This window comes from Patagioenas fasciata, chromosome Z (assembly GCF_037038585.1).
Source record: "Patagioenas fasciata isolate bPatFas1 chromosome Z, bPatFas1.hap1, whole genome shotgun sequence".
In the NCBI taxonomy this organism is placed as follows: Eukaryota; Metazoa; Chordata; class Aves; order Columbiformes; family Columbidae; genus Patagioenas; species Patagioenas fasciata.
The window spans coordinates 34,879,468-34,907,431 of record NC_092560.1 but is presented as its reverse complement, the minus strand read 5'-3'; the positions used below and the strand labels follow the sequence as shown (position 1 = coordinate 34,907,431).

At 38.3% G+C, this 27,964-nt stretch overlaps 1 protein-coding gene across 9 annotated transcripts; it reads right to left on the bottom strand.

Moving 5' to 3' along the window:
• Positions 1–3: 3 nt before the first annotated feature.
• On the bottom strand, positions 4–27,875 carry SECISBP2 (SECIS binding protein 2). 9 transcript variants are annotated; one of them, XM_065860362.2, is made up of 18 exons: positions 27,459–27,875; positions 25,797–25,942; positions 23,688–23,880; positions 21,611–21,740; positions 20,986–21,209; positions 19,817–19,904; positions 17,393–17,517; positions 16,652–16,810; positions 13,310–13,411; positions 11,420–11,539; positions 10,116–10,248; positions 7,592–7,761; positions 5,865–6,003; positions 5,301–5,430; positions 3,328–3,548; positions 2,442–2,596; positions 1,801–2,002; positions 4–1,046 (listed from the first exon to the last, which is right to left on the bottom strand). In XM_065860362.2, the coding sequence occupies exons 1-18, from the start codon at positions 27,864–27,866 to the stop codon at positions 937–939; spliced, it is 2,955 nt and encodes a 984-aa protein (XP_065716434.2). In that variant the 5' UTR covers positions 27,867–27,875; the 3' UTR covers positions 4–936. The 9 variants fall into 9 exon arrangements, with proteins under 9 accessions (XP_065716434.2, XP_065716438.2, XP_065716435.2 ...); XM_065860366.2 differs by having other exon boundaries at positions 21,055–21,209; XM_065860363.2 differs by having other exon boundaries at positions 21,611–21,737.
• Between the last annotated feature and the right edge of the window lie 89 nt (positions 27,876–27,964).

The following is a 27,964-nucleotide window of genomic DNA, read 5'->3' as shown; positions in this document are numbered from 1 at the left end:
ACATTTTGTTCTTAAAATTTTATTTCCCATAAGATATAAATTTTTATTTCCTCTAAGATATAAATTTTCCCTACCCTACATACAAACTGAGATTGATCAACACCTCTTACATATATACACTAACTCAACCCCCAACTGAAGGAATGAGGAGTCTGATGGCATAAAGAAGGTTCAGATAGGATAGCAGGCTCACACATTCGCTGCCCTTGAAAGCAGGACCTATGATAAACTAGTCTCAGTAGAATCAGATACATCATCATTTTACACTTAATAAACTTTATAAAATTTCTAAGCAGAGCATTTTCACTTCAGGGATTTCAGACCTTTGCAGTCCATGCTCTCTCCTTTACACCTGCTGTATGATCCCAGAAGAACAGAACTTTGACATCATGGCCTTCCTTAACTAGTTTCAATTAAGCTGCCTGCTCAGAATTAATTTCTTGCTGACTGGAAGAAAGCGACATTGATGCCAGCCTGCCCACCTAAGGTGGTTTATTTAGAAGAAAAAAAACCCCAAACAACGAAAAACAAACCAACAATCAAAAACCAGCTTAAGTTCTTAAAACAAGAGTTAAGCAATCCCCATAACATCATGACTTTCTCACCCATGGAATCTCCTCCCAAATAAAATAATCTTTTGAGTATACTGCATCACCAAGATATCAATGCTAGTTCAAGAAACCATTAAAATACACCAAGCAAATTCAAGTGGTTTGAGACTAAGACAATTTTCTGTCGTCACCTGCTATAGTAATAATCCAAATACATACACCATAGAAGCACTAGCCAGTGCCTCATGTGCTCCACTGTTTATTTTACTTAAAGGGATTCAGAGTACTTTACTTAACTGACTTCATAAATTTCTTAAAATATTGTATTTTGCTACCCTCTTCCTATGAGAAGAAAATTAGAAGCCCAATAGAATTGGATGTGGATTTACTGATGCTCTTCCAGATTTGCTAAAAGCATATCAGCAGCTGCGCTCTTTTCCAGTTCCAGTGCATATGGATTATACTCTTCTTCAAGTTTTCTCTTCCAGATTTTAACTAGGGAATATTAGAATGAAACAAGAACAGGTTACTGTTCAATACTTGTAGAAAAACTTACTTACACATGGAAAGTCACATGTATTGTCTGCTTCCCCATCTAAGTAATTGCTGAGATGGCACATGAGCATGTTAGCATGTACACCACAAGACATCAGATGACGCATGAAAGAAAATTTCAGGAGTAATGGGATCCATTGAGGTCCTTGTGTCCCACCCCGTACTCAAGCAAGGCCAAGTCTGAAGGTGGATCCAACTTAAAAAAATCCTCTGAAGTTTTCAAAACTTTCCAAGAAGATTCAAGTTGCCTAGTATCTGTGATAACTGTCATTGCCTGGTGACTGTATAAGCAGAGCTGAAGGAATATTTTTCTGGAAGTGGAAGGCCTTACAAAAAATGAACACTTTTGGAGAGCACGATGCATCTCAAACAGGCTTTGATATAAAAACATAAGCCCACCATAGGGTATTAACAAATAGAAATAATAAGAAGCTTTGTTAAACCTCCTTGGACAAAGGAATGAGTACCACCTGCCATCAGTGGATTTCAGAGAGGAATTTTCTTTAAGACTTCCTCTGCAAGAGCTGACCTCCGGTTTATAAAATCAGGGAAGTGTGTGGAAATCACAGTAAAGCAGAATTTCCCATGTTACTAATCACTAAAGTGTCAGGTGTGATTTGTTTCAGTGAAAATGGCAGTATTAAAGAGCACTTTGAATAAAAACTGAATCACAACCAAGTCAGTAAATACTCACTATAATTTGGTACATCCTCATCAGAGTCCTTGGAAGATGTTTTACCAGTTTCTGATAAGCCATTTTTTTCACATTCAGTGGTTAAGATGCCAGGTTGAGTTTCTCGTAGTCCTCCTTCAGCTTCTTCTTCTAAAGCTGCTATCATATCTTTGTAGGCCTTTCTGGCCTCTGTTGTCAATTGTACCATTCTATGAAAATGGTCCTATGGAAATATAAAATATTAGCAGAGCTTAAATCATACAGGACGTTTTAACATCTCCATGACAATCTGTAGTGAATACTCCTTATTCAGAACACATATGTTAGTATATAAAAGTTGAACACCTAAGTATAAAGACATGAAAAAACCACATTTGTACACATTTATAAAAACACCAATTCTCTTGAAAAAAAAACAAACTGCAAAGAGATCTGGATAGAGAGGATGTCAGGAAGAGATGGCCAAACTACTTTTTTTAAACAGTGCTGTGTGGCTGTACTTCTAAAATAATTTTTTTGTAGAAGCCACTGACCTGAGATGAAGAGTGTAAGTATGCAAAAGCAAAAGAAACAAACAAAACCTTAAAGTCAGAGTACTTTTCTCCCCTTACAGGTAAAATATAAAGCTAAACAAAAACATGAACCTACATATCTCAGCTTACCTGAGCCCCATCATAGCTAAAAATTCCTACCACGCTCACTGGCACTGCTTTGTTCACACAGCGGCCCAGGGCCTTGCGATTAAGGGCAAAAACAAATGGGATATTCTGTTCGCAGGCACAGTCGATAATGTTGTGTAGAGTGTCATCCAACCCACCTGAAGCAGACAACAGAATGAGCAAAGAATGACACTATTCAAGCTGATTATAACTAAAGGACAGTACTGTTAGAAGAAGGCAAAAAATGCCCAAGATTACAGATGCATTTTGAAAGTACATGAGTTCATACAAAAAAATACATGGACCTCAATAAGAGAGTTAGATCTCCATTTTCAATGGAGAATTAGACTTTTTTTTTTCTTTATTCATAATTAGCAGTATCCTTAGACTGCTACTACTCAGTATTTTTTTACATGTGTAGTACAGTCTAATCTAGTATAAAAAAAAACTCAGCTGTTAAAAAATTATTTAAAAGTTAACAGAAAGTAATGACAATAATTACAACATATTTTAAACAACTTATCACCAACAACTTAGTGCCAATCTGTGGCAAAAAAGAGACTCATAGAGCAGGACTTCTTGTGGTGGCACACATCAGTAACCTTCGTCTCATCTCAGCTGTGCCAGTGCAAACTTTTCTGCAGCTGCAGTGCAAATGAATAACTAGACAGATACCCATGTCAGACAACTTCCTCTACTCCAGGTAGTCTTGACTCAGCTCACACTTCAGCTGCACAGCAGTACACTATCTGAAGTAGGAAGGCATATTTACATGACTGGAGTTCAAAGGCTACTCAAATAAATTTCTCCAACAATAATAGTGCTGCCAGTATACCAAGTCTGCTTTTTTACATTGCTTTTTTTAAACATTTTTTTAAAACTTATTTACCCTTTGACTGACTCTTTTCACAGTTAGGAGAGATGATGACACACTTTAGTTTTTTCAGCTTCAGATGTTTCGAAACCTCTCTAAGACCCATAACAAGCCTCCGTTTTATCTTGGCCTTTACTGGGTCTCTCTGATACAAGCGATCTTGGAAACGAACCAGTTCTTTCAAGAGGTCTGTCACACAACTGTCAACTTCTTTACTAAGTACCTGGCTGCAATAACTGGAAAAAAGAATCAAGTAACAGTTAAAAAACATAAAATTACACATATATAACGCATTAACATGTAACATGTCAAATATAAACTATAAACAGTTTACCATCTATTTTATGTCTTTGTTACTGTTTTTACTCCAAACACACTTGTGATATACAAGAAAACAAACATTTACTTAAGATTTTTTTCCTGTTGGCTGAGATCTTGCAGAAAGTTTTGATATTTGTGGTATCTGGCTCCCCTGTCAAACTATACTAAAAATATACACACATATGTACAAAAAACTATTTATATATCTCTTATACCATAAATATATACGTACATATGTTTTTCTATTGAAGACTTTTTCTGAGGGCATTTCTTTTGACCTATGTAAATCTAAGTACAGCAACGAAAATATAAAATTCTCATTTATTTCTATAAGCACAAGGCTACTTATAACAAAGATGGAAATCTGGATCAAATTCCTTTTCTCCACGCTCATCCATTTGTCTGTCATCCTGTTTTCACTTACAAGACTACGGCCTTGTGATGTTCATAAAAAAAATATATATAAACAGAAGTACTTCAGCCTTGTAGTATTCCCTGGGAAAGAGCAGGGTTACAAATTATTTTTCCCCATCTTTTACACAAATAATAGTTCAGTAAAGAACAGTCTCAACAAGAAAAACTAAAGATATCTCGACTGCACAGTCAACAGATGCCAAGCGGCATAAAGTTAGGGGAAGAGATTGCAAGATCTATCCTGGATCTTAGAGATAACAATTATCTCAAAATTTTATTTTAGTTATAAGATTTTTTATTTACTATTTCCAGTTGATTTCACTAAGTCTCAGAGACAAGACTACTAAACTACCGAAAATCTAATCTAAAGACACAAAATATTCTAAGCTTTACTGAATGCTCTACATCCTGTAATCAATAGCAGTGAGTTGTCTTGCACATATTCAACCCAAACTGTGCTTTCAGTAAAACTGTTGCAAAGACACAAATTAAGTAACTTCTAGTGCAAGTTAAATTAGAACTAACAGGTAGCATCGGAAAGATAAGGAATGGCTGTACCAATATTAATCTTTACTATAACACAGACTGCAAAAAGGCCAGTAGTGACTTTATGGGAGGAAAACTAAAAATTAAAACACTGCTAACCTGATGTAACTGTTTTAAACTGTCATGACTGGATCTCTGACCTCTTCATATACAGTAATAACTATTTCTTCTTTTATAGGGAAACATGCATATACATCTGTTTAAACAAAACTGAAAGTGTTTGCACATAATAACCCATAAATCTTCCCTGTATTCTTCTGCCTAGCCACAACATGAAAATGTCACCTGCCCAGTCCTATTCTTTACATTTTTGCCATTTGGTCTGGCAGCAGAAAACCAAAGCACACACTGAAAACGAATAAGGTATACTACCCTATTTATTAATTATTAGGCTGGTACTACATTTACTTAAAATAAGACACTTATCTTTTAACAGCAGCTCCTTCTCCTTCCTTAGCCTCTAATCAATTTCTGATTTTTTTTTCCTTCAAGGAACATACATTTTGCAGTATTACAACAATGTACAGACTGTTTCTCTGAATATAATTTATTTGTGTGTCAGCCTACAAGAAAACTGAAAAGAATTTAGAACCTGCACTCTAAACTCCACTTCAGTGTTGCACAGAATGTAATTGAAGTATCTTGTCTGAAAAATGCCATATCAGTGGTACTGTGGAAAAAGAGACATTACTACAATCAATACTTACTCTCTAAATTTCCTACTATGGATTTTTGGAAGATTGGAGGTGAGCTGCTTTGAAGTCATAGAACCTTCTGTAGGTTCCTTGATCCCCATGTTCTCCACAAAGCCCTCAGCAACTTGCATTACAGGAACAGCTACCATGTAAATAAAGATATTTCAACGAAAAGACAGACCAAAAAGCACCATAAAGAGGCTAAATTGTCAAGTATCTCTTGAAGAGTCCTTACTTCAGTGTTAAAAAACCTGTGGTAGCAGGCAGACAGGTCATACATTTTTTATCTGTTAGTTTTTATTGCTGTACCTCTTTTTAAACATATTGCCAGAGAGATGCAGAGACTCTCATTATGACATATAATAAATTCAACGGGCATAAAAGTGTGCAACGGTAATCAGAATCCCAGTTACTCTACTACATTGACTATGAGCTTTGGCACACTTGAAACTCTAGATAGCCCAAGCTTACAGTTTTCATTTGGCAGTATTTGGTACACATTTTTGAAAGTACTAAGTGTGCTTGTTCTCACATCTCTACCTATGTACTGTATTATAGCCTTCTCTTGAAAGATACCTGCTTGAGTATCCCGTAGAGGTGTTTCATCTTCAGTAATATTTTCTGCAGACTGGCAAATATTATCTTCATCTTTTGGTACTGCTGTCTGTTCTAACAGGCGTTGCTGTTTTCGTTGTTCTCTTTCTTTCAGAATAATCTAAATATATATATATATAGAAACCAAATCAATTCAATGTCACACAGGTAACAAAGCAGTTTCTCTTACAAAGTGTTTACCTGAAAACCATTCATAAAGAAGTTTGGCACTATTGTTCACAGTTTACAACATCGGTTTTGGTTGGTTTGTTGTTGTTGTTTTGTTTGTTTGTTTTTAATTTGCACATGAAAAGAAGGAAAGCTATTCCCTACATTTATATAGAAAAGGACATTTCTCTTGGTTACCATTGTCTGGGTAGAGAAAATAATTACTAGGGATCAACTACAAGGGCAGAACTACAGTCAGAACGATGAATTGCTTCAATGCAGAAATGCAGGTGAAAAGTGTCCCTCTTTACCTTTATTGTTCAGTTTATCAATTTGTAGAAATTCAGCCAAACACTCAAGTACATATATACATACATGTGTGTCCAAAGTTACTCTTTTTTTGCCCTGTTAAAAATCTTGTGTCAGTCTAGCAGGCCACTGTCTCTGAATTCGCTGGTTGAAGAAAAAGAGAAGAAATCACCACGGATAGCTAAGCTGTATGGTACATGGAAGGAAGGAAAGTAGGATACATGCGTGATCCAAACATGCTACCATAGACAAAACCAACAATTAGTTTTCTGGAACTCATCTTCCTTTTCTGCTTTCATAGCTGCTAAGAAGCAGTTACTGTATATAAAGAGCAGCAGCTCAGCTCATCTACCCAAAATTTGTAATCAATTACAACACAGAATCTAATTGCAAAAGTAAACTTCTCCACTAACAGTTGTTGATCAACAAAGAACAAAAATAAGCTCCCTACCATACTCAGAACACAGACATTACACAGACAAGGCAATTTTTGTCTTCTAAAACCTACTCTGGAAAATAGATGGCATGAAGATAGAACAGCCAGAAGACACAGTAATTGGTATGACCCTCCACAGCTTGTTGCATGCTTTTTGTATTGTATAGTTCTCAAATTCAATTAAGCAGCATGGAATAACCACCAAACTACCTTTATGAGCTCCGTAAGAATTGTTCTACACCAAAAAGTGATCTAGTGAAGGAGTGGTATCTCAAAATCCTCTATATAGACGACATGACAGGAAGCAACATCAATGGACAAAGAAAGAAGATACAAGAGAAATTCCCGGGGATCAAACACTGGTTGCAGCATAATTAGCTGAAGTTCTGGCCTGGCAGAGTACAGTAACATTAAATGCTACCTTTGCTTGATACATTCTCCCCAGTCCTGCAAACAAGCATATCTTGTGCAAACCAAGTTAAGTATTTGGCTGACCCCCTACACCAATGACGTGTGGACACTTATGTAGTGGCACTTCTTCAGCTATCAAGTGATTTAAGTGAGAAAATACATTTGCGGGGGGACAACTTTGTATTAAAATATACTATTTAGCAAGACTCCCCTCTTTTCCTCTGCCACCCCCTCCACTTTCTTAAACCAAGGAAAGCTAAAATTGAATTTAGACAAGTGGATGCTGAGATGCAGATCTCCATACCAGAAGGTTTAACAGACTCATGGTGTAATACTGAAGTTACATTAGCCTATACTGTAGTATTTAAAGTAAAAATATAAGCACCTTTTTAAGAGGTGTTGGTCTCTTTGCTTTAGGGACTTCTCTCTGTTTCCCTTTCTTTACCAAAGGAGCGCTGGAATCCAAAGGGTTATGAGGCATCTTCCCTTGGTTTAACCGGTGACTTTTTGTGGCTGTAGCGGGTTCTTTAGAAAGCAATGGTATGGCACCACCAACTGAGATAAAAAAAAGAGTCTGCATCAGATAACTGTAACAAATACCTAAACCAGAATCCAATGCAAATTTAATGACTGGATTAGGACTGCGTATTAACACTAATATACACATATTACGTTTGTGTTGTGTTGCTATTAAGAATATTTATAGGTCATTAAACAATGTTATTTAGTAAAGATACACCTCCCAAAAGACTGACAATGTCCTCTGCTTTTATTATACAACTAGAATCACAAGCTCTGTCCCTGAATTCTCAAAAGCAGGATTTGACAAAACTTTGCTCTCCAAGCTACCTTCAACACCATGCCCTGCTGGCTTGGTAAACCTTCAGGAATCTCCCGTGTTTCATGGTAATGGTATTTCCTCCTCCACATATTCTATACTGCATTAAGATAAATACTGAGTTGCTGTATTACAGATCTTAGATTTAATTGCTGTAAATAATGAAGCGCTTACTCCTACCATTTGTTATGCCTTAATGAAGTTGGATGAAGTTCATTTGCAGATGGGTAATGAGTAATTTAAAGCTACAGCTAAGTTTCTTTTGCTTAACCAGCACAGCTCTAAGGAGATGTCTACTTTACTTGCACTTTTCAGAGTGTTTAGAGCACTGAAACTTTAAATGACTGGCCAAGTCACTGAACCTGGACTTTCCAAACCATGACACCACACCCTAAAAACTACTCTCCCTTTTCAAGTCTCTATCAGTAGGAATGGCTGTGTCATGTGAGAGCACTTTTCTCAGACTTCAGCTACCTGCAATACAAACGAGGTTACATTAGCAAGACAATGAGGGGGATGACAGGAGTATCAGTGAAATGAGCTTGAAACTTTGTGCCTCAGGCAGCCCCTCTCCCCCAAACACTCAAAGCTTCTGGCAGTTTGTCTTAAGCCATCTTCATTTACTGCTTCCAACACCACATACAGTATTATAAGCATAAACAGTTTACATCATAAAACTGCTACACTGCAACCTTCCTTCTTTGGATCTGTGTAACAAAGGCAAATTGAGAACAGTGCCAAGAACACTGTGCAGTATGTTAGCATACATGGCTACAAGAATTGAAGCTGGATTTGAAACAAGGCATAAGTATACATCCTGCAGACATATCATATTACCTTTACCTCTTTACTTCAAATTCACTGAGTTCTCATTTTCCTCAACTTGATGGCTGTAACAGTTTGTTTCATTTCGCACGACTAATGCATTCCCAAAATGTAATTTAAATTAAAATAATTACTGCTTTACTATGCTGTTCCATCTACACGTTATTTACCAAATGAAGCAGAAGTAAGTGCAACAAAATAACTTTGTCCACAGTCACACTCCTTGTCCTTCTTGTTCACTGTGCATCACTTGTCATTACAGAGGTCAGCACAATGCCACTTCACAAACTAAAGTTACATTTTGGTACACACCAATTTAATGGGTGCACCCATACCTTTGTGCTCCACCATTTACTTGCCAATCTAAGCACTGTATTAATTTTATACAAACAAAACTAGTTATTAGCACTTCTGCAGCATTGAATTTGACTGACTCAAAAAAAAAAGAAGAGATTAATTGCAGAAAAAGAACTTTAAAAGGCATCTTACAAGTTCTCTCAGCTAATGAAGGAAAATCTCACCAATGCTTGGTATTTTGAGCTTTTTATTTAAAAGCTCAGCTATCATATTAAACACTGTAAGATGAACTCTTGTGTGACTGGCCATCTTTCTGAAATATATTTTTTAAAAAATTCTTTACTGAAATAAGGAGAGAACTTTTATAATAATTAAATTCTAATAAACATAATGTTTCCTTTTGTAAAATATACTGCACTAACACAGCCAAGACTAAATTTTGACCTTGAGCTATTTGTTTCTGCTTCCTGGTTATGCATCCACAAGGTCTGAAAGATTCTCTCCATGACCAAAACCTAGCATTTTGTTAGCAGCAATTATTTCGCAATTATCAGACACGGCAGGACTCATCCTTTGGCTTGGGCTGATTGACTCTCACATAATTCTTACATTTGCAAAGGAGCTTTTTCCCTCAGGTTACAGCTCTAGGATTTCTAGCATCAGAGGAGATTAAGAAAGTAGTCGTTACTGTGTAGCCCCTTCCTGCAGGTTCACATCGCAACAGTAACACACCTATTTTAAAAAAAGCAAAAACTGCCACAAACATCAGTATTTTTGTCAAAGCTAAATTTCAATCACCGCTCATATTCACCTACATTGTTTCCTGTGAACTGTGCTCCTGCCTGCATATTCAGAGATCATTACAGACCAGAAGTCATGCTACATTTAACATTTCGATACTTGAAAACAATTAATGTTGAAAGAAAGGAAATTTCATTGTAACGAATACCTGAAAACACGACAGGCTTAGAAGACTGTTTTGACTTCTCGGTTTGCTGCTTCTGCTCCAACACTGCCAGCATGCCACCCAAATCCAACTGCACGGGAATTTGACTCTTCTTACCACTGCTCCTGGATATTTCCTGAACAAGTTCAATACCAATTAGTAATGCTCTCCATTTCAGAATGTAAAGACTGGGTTTTGTATGGTGTGTAATACATTCAACATCTTCATCTATCATACTTTGATTTTTAACTTCATTCACCAAAAGTGTTTTGATCTTTAGATACACATCAACTTTAATGTGAAAAATAAAAAAAATCAGAAACAGTTTAAATAACTTTTGAATAGCTATTGGAATAAAGCATAAAGGTATTAAGTCTTTAATAAAGGAGTGCTTTATGTCAGGTTCCCGCTTTGGTAAGACTGCCACCTATCTTTGGAAAATAAAAAAGGCTTCCCAGAATTGCAAGTTTTGTTAAAAGTAGAGAAAAACTACTCTGTGAATTTGTCAGGGTTTGTGATTGCAATACACATATATCATTATCTTCAATGCCATATTACAAAGAAAAGTTATAATCTCTAAGCACTAAGCAGTAACCTGTCTGCTTTGAAGAGAAGGCAAAAGTATTGGGCCATGCCTGGCACCACATTTAATGATTCAGAATATAAATTATGAATGAATAGTCTAACAAAGACTACAAAAGGGCAAACTAAGACAGCAAAACATGCTAAGAAAATGACTCTCCGATTTTGTACTTTTAGAAGTGCTGTCTTGGAGGATCAATTCATTATTGCTTCTGTTACAATACGGTGAAGGAATGTGACCTGCTTCTCCTGAGCCTGGGATCTCACCTTGCATCAGAGATACGCCAGAGCATAATCACCAACATGGAACTATTACTGAGCTCACTGCTGCTCTGTACTTCTCCTTGCCCAAACCTAAGTAGATCTTCTTGTCTCTTTGCATTAGTCTGGCAGAACCACCTTTAAGATGTTCCCAGCTCCTTAAGTCAATCAGTTTAGACTGAATTTATGCCATGATCAAGTAAGATAGGTAAAAGAAAAATTCTGACATTTGAAACCTGCAGACATTAATGAAAAGCTAGTATTTTTCCCTAAACACTGTATCACCAGGGGCTAGCAATTACTACCACTGAGTGCTTCTAATCAAGAGGATCTTGTCACATCTCAAATTATGAGTAAGTATGAATACAATCACAGATGAACCTGGACTTAGTCTTATATGCAATATGCTAATTTCCTTAGTCGTTTTGAATTGTAAGCTTATTTTCAAACATTAATTCATTTACCTGCATTTTCTTTCTCTCTAGTATAGAAGATAAAGCTTGTTTCCCTGATAGTCCATCAACCCTGGGAGTTCCATCCAATATGGGAGACTGACTATCCCAAGGCTCTTCAGGGAGATGGATCTTTGAAATTTAGAGACAAAAAGTGACAAGGAGGAAGAGAAAATATTTGAAGACACATGGGAAAGGGTAAACTGAAGATTATATTAAATTCAAATACACACAGACAGTGGGACTGAGTGCACTTTCAGCAAGTTTGTGAATGACACCAACCCGCGCAGAACAGTTGATCTGCTTCAGGGAAGGGATGCCATCCAGAGGCACCTGGACACACTTCAGGTATGAGCCTGTGTAAACTCCATGAGGTTCAACAAGTCCAAGTGCAAGGTCCTGCATCAGGGCTAGGGCAGCCCCCAGTATCAATACAGATTGTGAGATGAAGGAATTGAGAGCAGCCCTGCAGAGGAGGACTTGGGGGTACCGGGGGATAAAAGACTGGACATGAGCCAGCAATCTCCACCTGCAGCCCAGAAGGTGGAAGGTACCCTGGGCTGCGTAAAAAGAAGTGCAGCCAGCAGGTCAAGGGAGGTGATTCTGCCCCTCTACTCTGCTCTGGCGAGACCCCACCTGGAGTCCTGTGTCCAGCTCTGGAGCCCTCAGCACAGGAAAGAAATGGACCTGTTGGAGAGGGGACAGAGGATGGTCACAAAAATGATTAGAGGGCTGGAACACGTCTCCTGTGAGGACAGGCTGAGAGAGTTGGGGTTGTTCAGCCTGGAGAAGAAAAGACTCTGTGTACATCTCATAGTGGCGTTCTAAAAGTGTAATCATTTATTGGCTGCCATAATACATCAGATTCCTGATTTTTTTTTTTAAAGAAAAAAACAGCAAGGCAGTTTCATCTTCAAATATTTGTTGCAGAGGAGCATGAATGGCCTAACGACCACATGTTTCTACAACTCACAAAAGCTTTGAGAGGTTATAACTCACTTAGGACTACAAAGCTATAAGCTTTCTCTCATTTGAGGTGCAAGTCTGTATAGCACTTCCTTTATAATGAATCTGGTTTCAGCAGTTCCTGGGCCTTTTGTTGTTCCTTGTCAATGCAATTTACTGCCTCAAAAGAAGGGGTTTGGCTTTTTGTGTTCTGTTTTTTAAGTAACTAATATTCATAGTGAAACAAAATGAAGGATAAAAATTTTCAGCAGTTAAACCAGTTTCAAAGAAACAGAAGCCTGGAATTTCACTTGTATTATTTATGTTATTTGGTTTTCCAGAGCAATCATATTTCCAGTCCATGCGATTTATGTTTGGGATTCATCTCTATATCAAATGAATTTCCAAATTAATACTTGAGATTCATTTCACTCATGTAAAAAACAAAATAGCTTGGATTTATAACTGATCTTAGACCCAAATTCTTACCCTTGCATGGCTTGTGAACGAAGTATTACACTATTCAGATTCCTGTGAAATTTGTTTATATGAACAAACAGCAAAGGCAGAAATTGGAAATCTTAGTATTATTTTGATGAAATGCAAAATTAAACCAGAGCACTATCTGTAGGAAAATAAACTACACCAAGAATATTCATCTCAACTCACTTCAAGTATCCACAACAGAGGTATCTATATTGGAATTAGTAGCCCAGAGCTTAGGCAGTAGTTCAGAGACCAAAAAGGTTATCTCCTTTAGAACAACATGAATCTACTGAATACAATGAGTAGCTCTTCGCTGTCCACAGAGTACCTAAAAGGACTGCTATGAGCAGAGCCCCACATCATAAGCACCTACATTTAGTCAAAGGAATTTCACCTTTAGTCTCACTTAAAACTTGCAGTCTTTTCCTGCTTATTTTCTTAACACTCACAGAATGTCATAAGATTACTCACTTCAGACTGCTTTCTGGCAGCAGGAGCAAATGGTGACTTCTGAGATCCTAGTTTGTTTCTTCTATCAGAAGCAGTTGCCAGATCAGGAAACTCCTCAGCATCCTAAATAATCAGAAGGCAATTTTATAAGAACTATCAAGTTAATATTCTCAAAACTGAGGTTTCTTACATCCAAACTATTTTCTTCCTGCTTATCAAACATTAATCACAATTTGTTTCACTGTACAAAAATTCAGAAGGCAAGTGCAGTGCCACCAACTATACTCAGCACTAAAATGGTTAAGTCATCTATGTGGCAGCTAATTGAGGGCTGAAAGAGCTTACAACAGAGACACTTCCAAGGGCAGCTTGTTATTACTGTCAGCTGATAAAAATAATTAGAGATAAATGGCTCCTAAAGCAGTGTTTTTCAGATCATTTCACAGCCTTGCAAACAACTTCCCTCTTCTTCCACTACAGTCTCCAATCTTAAACAAGTGAGCAGTGAAGGACAAAAAAGGCAGGCAAAAGGGACTGACTCTTGACTACAGTACGGAAATACACAGATAAATCACAAAAGTGATTATGTATGCTTAGGTACAAGAGTAAATTTTATTAGCAGACGATACATTATCCAGAGTCCAGATTAGTTAAGTACAGACTGTCTGGAGCTTGCTGCTCCTTACACTCACTACCTCAGTCATAATGACCCTGATCCACCAGCTTGGTTCTCTTTCCACATTCTGAGAGGCCTTTTTAAGGAGTGATACAATACTATTGAACATACCAACTGTTCTTCTGCAGCCCAAAAGACTTCACATTTAAACAGCTCAAGCTAGAAAGCTCTAGCATAAGGACAGACACACCTCGCTCAAAGAACTATTTTTAGAGAAGCTCATCAGTATGCCAAAAGATGACAGCAAGAAAGGAAAAAATGTTTTACGAATACACTCTTCCAGCTTAGGGACTGCTTCAGACAGTGGCAGTACCTTCATATTTAAATAACCATCACTAGAATAAACTTGAATTCAAGAAGTGATTGGACAGACTGAAATAAAAGTAAATTTCTGGCATTTGCAACATCCTGTAGCAAAATGAGTAATTAAAATCTAGCACTCAGTGCGACATTACACCTCCTTGTATTCGCTCTTAACTCAACACCTATAAGAACCCAAAGACATCAAACAAAATTAGGAGGAAGATCAAATTATTTCCTCTTTATTTGTCACTTCTGATTCCCACTTAGTCATCTGTTTAACAGACTTAGAAGTCCTAGTTTATTCAGTCTTGCTTCCCACAGAAATTGCTTCATACCTTTGATTATTTTTGGAGACTTCTGTCTAACTTTTTTATTTATGTATGTACATTTTTAAGGAGTGGGGGAAACAGAAGAAAACAAAATCCACACCATGTTAGATTGGACACTTCCTGGATTTATGTACTGTCACAACCCATTTTCTTCTCTGTTTTCTTAACAATTCCCAGCACTGATTGCATGTTTGACCAGTACTACCAGCACTGACTCTTCCCCAAATGCATCCGCACCCATTTATGCTCACTAACAGTATCTATAAACTAGTGACTTTTATAAGACTAGTAAGCAATCCAATATATTGCTCTGATGAGCTGCTGCATGTAGCAGAACCTTCTTAAATCTCCTGGATGCCCAGAAGTTCCGTGTATAAGACCCTTTCAGGCTCTTCTGTTTCAAGAGCATCATACAAGTGTCGCTCCTATTTTTCAAACTGATGAGCATGAGGAGGACCATAAATAAACATGTCCAGCTGAGGTGTAGAAAAATACATACATCATACTAACTGTTGTTTAGCCTGGTGTGTTGGACAAGTAGAAAATCTATGTTTTGGTAACACGGGCCTGTGATAGACTCAGAAGCAACTTATCAAACGTGCTCTGCTGTGGGAAAGATCAAAGCACGGTGGTAAACTAAGCCTGTGTGAGTCCCTGAAACACAGGCAAAACCAGCAGGTTTGCTGATCCTCTAGCACAGATCAAGCTCCGCAGTGCCTCTGCCCGGGTACTGCTTCAGGGATCCCCTGGTTGGCCAGGTAACGAAAATAAATTTATTCTCTGCCTTCCATCCATGACTGTGTGGTTGTTCCTGTGTTCCGCCTGTGCCAGATCACACACAGGTATTCCCAGCAAACCAGGAGGGGTATGAAAGCTGTCCCTCACTGCCACAACAGATGTTGCCTCCACAGCACAGACTTCAGTGCAACATGTATGTCCTGTTCCAGGATTCTATGCCATTTTCTTCCAATTTTGTCCTCAACAGTCCCATTAGCTTCCTATTATTTATCATGACTGCTGTCATTTTCCTTCTGTTTAGATAATTAATTCACAGGTCAGACATTGTATAGTAGAATATAGCAAAAATGGGGATGTTCTCATGAGGGAAAGAACCTGCAGGTCTTTGAATCTACTCATAATTCTCTAACAGAGGTCTATAATAGTAATTTCTTGTGCTGTTCCAGGACAATGAAACACACAACAAAAAGAATGTGTAAACACAGTTCTGCTCCGTTTTCCATGTTATAATGTACAGAACAGAATCCAGCCAGGAAGGCTTCTTTATGCTGTCACTTCCCAGACTGAACATTATGTACACTAAATCAAACACATAAATCAACACATGTACATAGTGCTGTACAATACTGAGCTTTCAAAGAAGAACTGTTAAGCTATGGCCCATACAACAACTCTCTAAAGTGCAGAGTCTAGAGCCTTCATGACACCAACACACAAAAGTATCAAAATACTAATATGCATATTACAGCTATATGAATTTGAAAAAAACCTGGAATTTGCAATCAGGAATGTAAGTAGTGACAACCATGTTCCATAGAAATTGCTTCCAGATGGAAGATGGGTAAAACTTTAATACCAATATCACATTCTAAAAAAATGTGGCACACTATGATACTGAGTACACTCAACATCTGTTGTGCACTTGGCTTTCTGCAACAGTTACTATAGCATATTTTTAATTTAGGAAATCTGACTTTTATTGTTATTTGTTAACATCTAGACTCTTAGATGCATCATTCCAAATTTGCTACTAAGTCTCTTCCGCACTCCTCTGTGCCCACTGAATATGTGGTAAGTCAAAAGGTCCAACTGTTCCCTACTAGTAACTTAGAATCATACAATCATACATGGGTTAGAAGGGATCTTAAATATCCCTAAAGATCATCTTCTGACAAACACCTAAATTGAAATGGAGCTGAACCAATATTCTCTAAAAATGGGATTTGAACTAAAATCTTACAAAGCTGTGTTAACCTCTGGTCTTCCAATACACTCATAACACTTAAAAGACCAACAACAAAGACCTCTTCACTGCACCTCAATCCTTGGTGGTTCCTGTGTTGTAGTAGACTCATTTTGAGGTTTCTCTATGTCAGTGGGTAATTTTGTTTTTTTCTTCTTTTTCTTCTTTCTTTTCTTCTTTTCCGATCCTTCTTCAGGCTCAGTTTCACTAGCATCATTTTTTGTTTCTGACCACTGAAAAAAAATCATGAGGCGTGACCACTAGAAATTGATTTATTCCAATACCATGTGCCAAAATAAATGCAAGTAACCACACTTACACAACTAAAGGGTATTTTAATCAATCCATGTTAGGACATTCAGTGGACAAGGAAAATTAAAGATCTCTTAGAAATACAGAGGAACTGCAAAAACTTTTCATTTGAAGCACACTGTATGGTTATCAGAACATATTGGGACTACTGAGATTTCAACAGGAAATATCAGCCCAAACAAGGCAAGAGTTCTGTGTTTCATGTCTCATTTCGAGGGTCACAAATTTGACAGAAGTCCAGCCTAAAAGTAACATATTCAAATCAGCTATTTTGTAATTTTGTGTTGCTGGAATAGCACTGTCTTTTTGACATCTCGTAATTCTTTTCCACTATAAGAAAAGAAAAATTTTAATAAGGACATGGTAATTCTATACTACTTCTTATAAGCTATGTTAGAAGTGGACACTGTACAGAGTCTAGGAAAAAAATGGCAATGCCTCACATCAAGAGATACAACAACACAATGATGGAAATCAGTTTAGAGAAGACAATTCTCAAGTACCTTTGCTTCACTATCCTGCTTCCCTTTGCCTCTGGAATGACCTTCAGATGCTGGTGATGACACAATTTTCTTTGGGGGCTGTGAAAGTACTGTGGCCCAAGACACACGTGACTGAGCAGAGCCTTCTACAGGTGTTTCAGGAAATGCCATTGGGAAAAAAAAAGTGATTAAAAATGTGTCAAAAATAGTTTTCATATTAAAAATAAAAAGGATCAGTAATGAATTAATCAAGGACTTGCAAATACAGCAGGGATCCATATTCCTTTCGAGGAAGGACTGAGATAAGACACACATTTCCTATCTTCAGAAAGCTTTCTAGAATAGTAACTATTCCAGATATTGTCCAGCACCATATACAAACATTTAGCCCAATCAAATTATAATTGTACATCTATATGTCATACTAACTGCCTACAAATAATTCCATGCTTATTTTCTAAGCTATTTTTCTTTAAAATAATGAACTTCTGCTTTATTAATATACAAAAATCCTTTAATACAGGATCTCAGTCATACAGCTTTCGTGTACACCACATCAGTACTTTCTTTTTAAAAACTTCCCAGTTTTAAAGACATACACACCAGCTGAAAGACTTCTTAATGTGCCACAGTATATGAGAATTTCACCCACTACCACTCAGTGGTATCGATGTTTTAAAAGAACTCCCACATTTAGTTCTGTAAATATTCCTAATACAAACACAGAACAAAATTCTTCTTTAAGAATGAGAAAAACTTTCACTGAACAATTAAGAAGAACAATGGGTTTACATGGCAATGTTTTGGTAGCACGAGGAGGCTACAAGTGTGGCCTCTGTGAGAAGACGGCCATTACCAGCCCCAGTCCGCTCCAAAACAGACCCACCACCACACACGGTTCAGCCCATCAACAACGCTGGTGGTGTCTATGTGGTAACATATGTCAAAAAGGTGAAAACACTGTGTAGGAGTTGTGAGAGGGAGTAAGAAAAAATGTGAGAGAAAATCCTGCAGCCAAAGTCAGTGAGGAAGGTGAAGGACAAGGGGTTTTGGGCATCGGAGCAGAAATTTCCCAACAGCCCCTGCCTAAGATCATGGTGGAGCAGGTTGTTCCACTGCAGCAGAGAGGAACTGTTATGAACTGACCACAACCCCCACCTGCTTGTGCAGGGCAGGGAGGAAGCAGAAGAGTTGGGAACAAAGGAGTGAAAATTAGTCTGGTAAGAAGAGAGGGTGGCGGGAAAGTGGCTTTAGTTTTGTCTTTGTTTCTCACCATCCTACCCTATTTTTAATTGATGACAAATTAATCTTCGCTAAGTCCAGTCTGCTCTGTCAATGATGGGTGAGCAATCTCCTTGTCCTTATCTTGACCCGAAAGCTTTTTAAATCTTATTTTGTCCTCCTATCCTGCTGAGGAGGGAGAATAAGAGGGAAAGTAAAAGAGCAGCTGGACAGGAGTCTGGCTGCCAGCCAAGGTCAACTCACCACAAACTGTTACTCTGTTCTGGGGGTGAGGAGCTGTAGGAAGTATTTGGGGAAAAACATTATCAGATGACTTTACAGTTTCTAGAACAACTTTATCTTTAGAGGACCTCCAAGGCACTTCAGCTGATTAACCTGTCCTTTCTGAATCCTTACTGGAGACAGTGGGAAGATAGGGACTGAACTGTTCAGTGTGGTGTGTGTCTGTAAATACACAGAAATCCAGTGAGAGGCACTTAGAAAACCCAATGCATATAATGCACATGATGCCTCCAAGACAGAAAATTTTTTCACATAATTCTGGATTTAAGTTTTAGAACTAAATTTAAATACGTACTTAATTGAAACTAGCCACTTGATAGTTTGTGGCAATTAAAACAAAACAAAAAAAAAGCTGTTCATCCCCACAGCCAGAAAACAGGTACATAAAACAAAACGTGAATATTTCAGCACCAAAATTCTCCATAGCTATCCTTATTTGTCTAACAGACTTGACAGAAATAACATGCCACAGATTTTTAGGTACATACTAGACTCTAGACTACCAGCTATTTAAAACAAATCTGATTATCAAGACCCCTCATTTGTTCTTGAAAAAAATGTGAAAAATTCGATTCAACAGACTTTCAATAATCAATATACATTACTTTCCTCTTAAAAACATGAGAGGCAACTACAGTAATATTTTCCCTTCAGCATTGATGAAACAACAGAGAATGAAGATAATCCTGGTTTTGATCTGCTTATGAAATCCGTAAGCCAAGAATAACCTTTAAGCGGTCACCTCATGTGAAAGAAGCTGATACAGCTTTGTTTGCTTTTTTTTTCTTTTGTAAGGAGTGTGTTGTTTAATTCCTTTTTTACTCTACACATTAACACCTCATCACAAGACTTCAGTTTTCCAAACTGAAGAGATGCAGGCAGTTAAAATACAGGGAAATAACTTGTGTCTGGAGCACTTACCTCTACCATCACATGAAGAGGGAATTAAGCTGGCTAATGTTTCATCTAAAGTTTTTGATGAAGCTTCATGTTCCACAGAAGTATCTTTCTGTAAAACAGACCGTCAGGTATCATAAAAGTAAGAATAAAATAATGGACCTAAACAGAGTTAAATACAAAACCCCCATAAATTAAAAAATCCTCAATCCATGCACAGATAAAAGTGTGGGGAATTCTGTAGCCTGACTTTCTTTGTTGCACTTCTTAATGGAACCATTATTTTGATTCTATAGCATTACAAAATATAAGCAGATGCCCCTCCAGCACCACAAAAGCAAGACAGTGCCTTCTTACATTTTACAAAATCATCCAAGCAATCATTCTAAGAATGAACAAGAAAAAGGTCCAATGTTCCAAGTACACTAAAAACAAAGTCCATCTTCAAACTAGCAATGTAAAGAGAAACTCAGATGAGAGCAGAAAGGACTTTTTTCCATCACAAGCAGTTTTCCACTGAGGCACTGCAAATTATGCTGTTTGGATCCTTCGAAATTATTCCTCTTTTTTCACTGTTGAAAACTCTGATTCAATATATGTGACATACTGATGAATGCATCAGTATTGTATTTATTAACAAAGAGGGAACCAAGGAAATAATGAAGGATGAAGTTAAATGCTCAAGTCTTAATATTTTTCCTCCTAGAATGCAGTTTCTTATTTTTATTCTGTAATAGAAAGCAACTAAGTACAACATTCCAGACTGTATTGTTTTGTTTTCTAATCTGTTGAAACTACTGGATAAGTGGTGCCTGCCTATTATTTCCAGGCAAGAAAGAAAACAAGAAGCTATTAAGAAACCTCAAGAACGTATGTGCTCTGTACAGGCAAGTTACAAGTCCAGACCATAGCAGCATCAATCTAAATTCTAAGAGTACTTGGCTTTACCCTATCTACTGGTAGCACAGACAAGAAAAGAAGAGTGAGAAACGGAAAAGAGGACACAGCAAGCGCTGACACCACCATCTACAAAAAGAACCGTAAAGCCTCTAGCTATTAAACTCCTTGCTTGCAAGGTACTTAAATAGGTCTTAAACTACCATACTAAATGCAAAATATTTGCATTCAGAAATGCTTGAACTGTAGACAAGTTTTATTTTTATGAGTTCTGCAACATGGAAGTATCAGCTAACCTCTGTGTTCAACAACAGAGACATGTGTGGTTCACTAAGGCACATAATGTTACTTTCTGCTGAACATACTGGTCCATTTTTGTGCTGTACATTCAATATCTCACTGCTTCCCAAACTCTGTGACTTGTGGAAATCCAGAACGGTAGCTTCAAACGTAGGTACAGGATGAGACTCTCGTTTTGGAGTTTGAGTTGGCTTCTTGTTTGTAGTTTTACTGAACCTGTCTGAAGAAAGCATGTACAGTTTAAATAATTGAACTCACTTGTGATAACTCCTAGTTATGTTTTATAGTACACTAGTTGGCATAACTACAGTAATCATACACATAACTTACATTAAAAAAACAACCTAGCAATTATAACCAACATGCGTACACAACAGTGACTCAACAAGCAACTGTGAATTCAGATGCTTGCTTAGGAAATTTTTTTTATCAGTTTACATGAATTTGTTCAATAAGGAAAAATATGTTAGTCACCATCCCTTATCAAAAAGTCACATAGGAAAGAAATTCTGTTACTTAATTATTCTGGATTTCAAAACATTGTCACAAACTGGAGGCTACAGCAGAGCCAGCCATTTTAAGTCTATTTAATGTATTTCTAACCAAGCAACACGTTTGTACCTGGCTTCATGGAATTTCTGCTGCATGCGGAGGTCTGGAATGAAGTCCTGTTCACAATTCCAACAGAAGAGTCATCTCCATCATGCCTTCTCTTGTCCAATTTTTTCTCACTCTCTTTTGGTCTCCTCTGCTGCAAGTATTTGTGATATATTTAGTTGATTTTTACCTTGAGTTACAGTTAACTATCTCTGCATCTGGAGCCTGGCCATCAAGTTAACACAACACAGATACTTAGTATACCATAACCAGAAATAACCAATAAAAACACGAACAGCCAGTTAGAGATTCGTTATTTATCTACCTTGTCAACTGTGTCATTTTCAGCACACATTTTAGCCCAAGCCAGAGGGATTATTCCATATGTTTCTAGACAACTCTACTTATAAGTTCTCATTCATTAGAGCACTTCCAATAGTTTAAAAATGTTTGGTCTTAAATCGTCCAGCCTGATTTTTCTGAGTTTCTTCTCGAACAGGGCTAAAATCTTGAAAGCATCCCAGTCTTTTGACTAAACTATGTATTATGGGCAAAACTAGGCAAGATTGGTGTCACAACATCCACAACAGTTGGAGCAGACAGAGAGTAGGTTGAAAAGCTATACCTGTATGATCCCAGTAAACACATTCACCTATACTGTGGAGTCCTGAAAGCCTTGTGATTCCCACAAGAAACACAGTTCAGCAGAGCTGGACTCCGGAGTCAGTACAGCAGGCACGGAAAAAGCACTAGGCTTGCATTGATGCAAAGTACAATGTACCAACCTAGATGAATTGCCAACTCTGATTATAGGACACTGGACTAAATTCAAAGTACATCTGGCAGCAACATTCTTTTCTTGGGTGGAAGTACAAGGCATTTCCTGACCTCAAAAGATAACTTGTTAATGCTTTAGGAGATGTGATTAAATGAATGCAAACCTGCAAAGATCAGTCATTTCAAGCTCACAAAAAATAAATGACAGGGAACAATGACAAAAAGACTGTCAAAGAACACAAAACCCCACCCAAAAGAGATCACAAAACTTCTCCCAGAAGCTAAAGTAAGTTCCTTTATATTATATCACCTGTGCTAACACTGAGCTAATAATCTCCTTAGGCAGCTTCAGCATTTAACTTTTCTCTCAGCAAGAAAACTACTAATTGTAGGTCTCTAGCCTTTGCATCTTATGGCTAGCAATACATGCTTTGGACCTCATCTTACAAATTCCTCTACACAGGCTTGACCACAGTGAAGTTACCAGTTCTCTGCCTAGGGAGCAAGGTCCACCAGAAGGATGTCACTGGTGAACAGATTACTTGAACCTGTTGGAAACAGTAACAGTCTTACAAATCCACGAAACACAATGTTTAGCCATAGAGAGAAATGGATTAACAACATATTTGATTTTTTTTTCTCTCAGTTTTTAGATTTAGAACAGTTTGCCTACTTTTTGTTTGAGAATATTATCCAAGCTTCAGGAAATTTGTCCCCAGACAGACATATAGGAAAAAATGACAGATGTTTATCAAACATCTGGTTTACTTTCAGCTGAACGAGAACATTTCTAACATGAACCTTTCTTCTCTCTGCACACCAACACAAGTTCCTACTCTCTTGTGAACTGTATTCTACCTGTAGCAGGTCTTGGAAATCCATAAACAGATGTGATCTCATCACTCATCAACCACACAGCTGTTTTCAATCACCAGGTCTCTCTCAACTCAGGTTCATGAAGCTGCAACTGGGCTCAAAAAAAGCCCTTCCCTTCCCCCTCCAAGTTGAGTGAACAAAGGAAAGCGTAGTTCACAAATGAATGGTCTTTACGCTGCTGACAGAAAAAAAAAAAAAAAAAAAATTCCCTTCATATTCCAAAAAGACTGCTTGAAAAATGGTATTAATTTGAATGGTAGAATACCATGAACTTTTTTGAAATATGAAGCTGGATACATTACTACCATCCTCTTTAAATGTCATTCATGACCACTACAAGAACAGAGAGTGATTATTCACTTTAAAAAAAAATGAACAAAACATTTTTGAAACACTGATTTAAAATAATAACTTAATTTTATTTTTTAAAAAACATGTATTTGCTCACCTTAGAAAGATTCTTACTTTCTTCTCTGATTGAATATGTTTGCTCAGCAGATTCACTGACTATTCCTGAACCATTACAGTGTGTTGAGTTGTTAGAATGATATTGTGAGCCAGCTACTGGATATACATTTGAAACAACATCACGTGAGTAAGAGCAGTTGGAGTATTCACAGAAGGCAGGATCTCCCCGAACACTATGTGATGGACATTGAGAAAGAGATGAGAAGTCATCCCAGGGCAAATCTCAAGCATACACTTTTTGCCTAGATAAATGTATCACTCCTTGGCTGAAGAATTTGTTTAACAAGAAAGCTGTATTTCAAAAGAAAACTATTCCATGTTACTTCAATTAAGTATTTACTCACTGCTACAGAGTATATTAAAAATAATTGATTTTGTTTTGGGAAGCCATGCAGCTTATAAAATATTTTAAAACACAGATGTTATCTGTTTCCAAGTTTCAAAGCTAGCCTGCTTTGCAGTTATAGACCTCATTTCTGTTTAAGGTTACCAAGATCCTTTGTACTTATTTTCAGTGGGCTTTTTCTTGTGAAACAAACCGAAAGCACAGTATAGCTAAATGACATGCATTACATACTCAATTGCAAAAATACAAGCATTTAAGAGTAAAACCTGTCTTAAAATGCCATAATAACAAAGTAGGAGTACAGTATTTTACGGGATATAAGATGTATGAAATACAATACAGAATTACAAGATCATAATTTACTGACCTGCATTTAACCATCACAGTTTATGAAACCACAACAGCTGGGGCATGCCTTTTTCCTTCAAATGTATACTCAAAATTCCCTTCCAATTTCCTCCTACACTTTGTGCAGAAAATATATGCCAATATCCAAATTTGAATAAGGAGAAATTAAATTTCTCTACTCAGGAAAATTATACTAAGTCTTCAAAGCTGTTCACCATAAAATGGCCAAACCCTGAGTCTTGGGTAGATCATGAAAAACTGCAAAGCTTTCCCATCAGAACACGAGAATTCCGGTAACAGATTTCTTATTGCCTCTTGCAATTCAGCTAGACTGTAGTCAAACCCACTCTTACAAATGTAGTTTACACACAGAAAAGAAAAGTAACAAATGAGAGTAAAAATTAACTATGGTTCAGTGCAAAAAAAGGCAAAATATTCACCAGAATATTGCTGCTATATGCTGGGTTTTTTTGGTCGCTGTTTGTGTGTGTGGTTTGTTTGTTTGTTGTTTTTGATTTTTAATACTAACTGATCTAATGCTAATACTGTGTTTTTTCTAATGCATAGATCAGGTCACACTCACTTGGATGTTAAATTTCTATTTTCAAATCAAAATGTGTTGAAAATACAGAGATTTCCTGCGGGATAAGACGAAGGCCTACAATGAATTGCTAAGGTTCTGGCTGAACTTGTTAGGAAGCATCAATAACTTCACAGTAATCACAAAATTAATCCAATGCTTAGAGTTCTGAGAGGCAACTAGAAAACTATATAACATCAAAAAATTCTTACAAGCCTTGATTATTTCCTATCCTACTATGTAGGCTTTTTTCTACCTTGGTCTGGGGTTAACAATACTTTTGTAAGTCTACCACAAATTCCTGTTTTTTGCAGGCCTTATTAGCAAGAAAACTTTTGGAAACCTGTAGCATTCTTCCTAAAACTGCCTTTCTGGGGATGCACAGGTTGTGGAGAGAAGATTCACGAGTAGCCCCATGCATTATTTAAATGTTTTACAGTATGAGAAACCTTCTTGGAGGATGTTCCTTTGATAGGGCTATATTTACCCCAGCCTTGTCATAACAGAACGATTCCTTCACCCAAGCACTGGATTCAGGTCCTTCCAAGGCATGAATGAGACAGATCCATTACTACAGATGAACAAATTCTCCTTAACGCTCTGTAATGATACAGGTTCTTGGGAGCGAGAGACAAGGTACTATGGATATGCCCAAAGGACATAAATACAAAAACCTAAATAATGAAGAGAATGCCACAAGTGTTTCTACAGTTAGAATATTAATGTATCAGAGCTTTGACTTTGTAAGAGTATTCAATGTCTGAAACTGGAAGCTTAAAATCCCCCAAGAAATAAGATTCAGAAAATATACATACTTATCCAAAGATGGTTCCTGAACAAATGGGTAGCATGTAGTTAAGTACCTAGGAAAGACACATGCTTCTGAGGGTTCTGACCATGCCACAGCTACCGCCGCATGTTTTGGAACAAATGGTTTGACCTCTGCTGACAACTTGATGCCCTGAGAAACAAAATGGTTTTTGGCTACATGCATTTGGTGATTAATGTTACCAGTGAAAAATACTTATCCTTGTCCGTTTAACTGTCACAGAAAAGCGTTAGTTTGTTTTCTTCTAACAAAACAAGTAAAACAAGAATGCTCACTAAAAGGAAAAGTAGAAAAAAGGAGAAACAAAACCAAGGAATTTCAAGAGAAATGTGACTGCTCTGGAAAGTTATTTCCTTTAACACCCACAACACTCACAAAGGCCAGTTATGTAATGGACAGAGGCTTGCTTATCACAAGACGCAGTAAACAAATTCTTACTTCAGATCTGAACAATATAAGTTAAGCTCATATGTTATGGGCACTACTGTAAAATCAAACTCTGAAAGTATGTAACAATAATGGCTTTGTGTACGTCTGTATTTTAAGGTATACTGTCTGAAATTAATACTTAATTATATACCCTTCTCATTTCTGACACAAATCTATTCAGATGATTCTTCCATTTGTTTGGAATTACCATCAACCTAAACTGGATGTGTATATTTGGAAGGACACTGAGATAACACTCAAAGTATTTATTTCTTTTACAGTATTAAACCACTCTACTTATTCTAATACATGCCACAGTCATTCCCATAGTTAATTGTGTATTTTGGGGTAACTGACACATTACATGAAAACCAGGGGTTTTTTGATTGTCAAAGACATTTTCAAGAACTAAATAACACACAAGACTTTTAGAAATATTTGAATGGTAATTTCAATGCTTGAGCATACGAGCGGGACTCCCTGCATCCTATAGCGGCTTGGCAGTGACAGAACATCCATTGTAAGTGTGACAAAACATGAAATCTGCACAGGTAACTACACCACTATCTGTGAGGTAATTAAAGCAAAGCATTATTGAACAAATATGGAGAATACCCTATTCACTAAAAAAGTAGCATATTACACAGGATGTAACTGTGATTGCAGACTAATCACAAACTTTAAGGACTCCGGAGGCTGACCAAGCAATAAGCCCACGTGCAATGCAATGCCGGTGTTACCGGTTACAATGTGTGCACCCATCTCAAAGTGACTGGGATGTCTGCCTGTTCCTGCAGCAGAACCTCTGCTCCTCTGAACACGAAGCGGTTTTCATACTGAAGCTCCCTGGCAGCAACGTCTGGGGCTCCCCCTCCCAAGTGGTGGGAAATGAGTCGCTGCGCACCGACCCGAGCTCCCACCACCCCCGATTTGGCCCTTACGGGAGGACTCCGCTCCCCTGCCCTGAACCAACCTCTGGTTCAAGGCGCGACGCGGGTCACCCGGCCCAGCGGGGCCGCACGCCCCCGACCCAGCGCGGGCAGACCCGGTGCCGCCAGCCCGGCGGCCGGTTGAGCCTCAGGCCGCTCGCCGCGGGCTCCGGGCGCGGCGCGCCGAGGCAGGCCGCGCCGGGGAGACGGCTCCGCACCCACGTTACGCAACATGCCGGGTAGAGCTGGGGAGGGAGCGGGGGACTGCGAGAACCTGCCGCCTCCCTTACCTCGCCGCCTCGGCCCGAGCCCGGCCATCTCTCCGCGGACATGGCGAGAGGGCGGCGGCTCTCGCCCCCAGCGCGGCCCCCGTCCCTGCCGCCCGGGCTCGGCGCAGCGGCGCGCCGCGATGACGTAACCGCCGAGGGAGAGGGGTCGTGCCGGGCCCGTCCCGCCCCGCGGCCCGGCAAGGCGGGGCGCCGGTGGCCCCCGAATTGCGGCCGGAGCGAGAGGCCGCCGCCGCGCCGGGCGGTTTCATGAGTAGAGTCACGCAACGTGCGGTTGCGAGGTGTGAAACCAGTGAGCGGTGCCGCCGCACACGGGAAGGGCAGCCCCGGCACAGCAGCTGAGAAAACACATACAGACCAGGCCAAGGGTTTGGGCCGAGCCGCCCTACCGTGATGTGCCGTCATCTTCATCCACCGAGAGAAGGGGCAGAAAAGCTTAAGGACAGGCACTCCCAGCCGACAGATCAGCAGAAAGTCTAAGGACCACCACTGGGGCATCGAAAGACAAC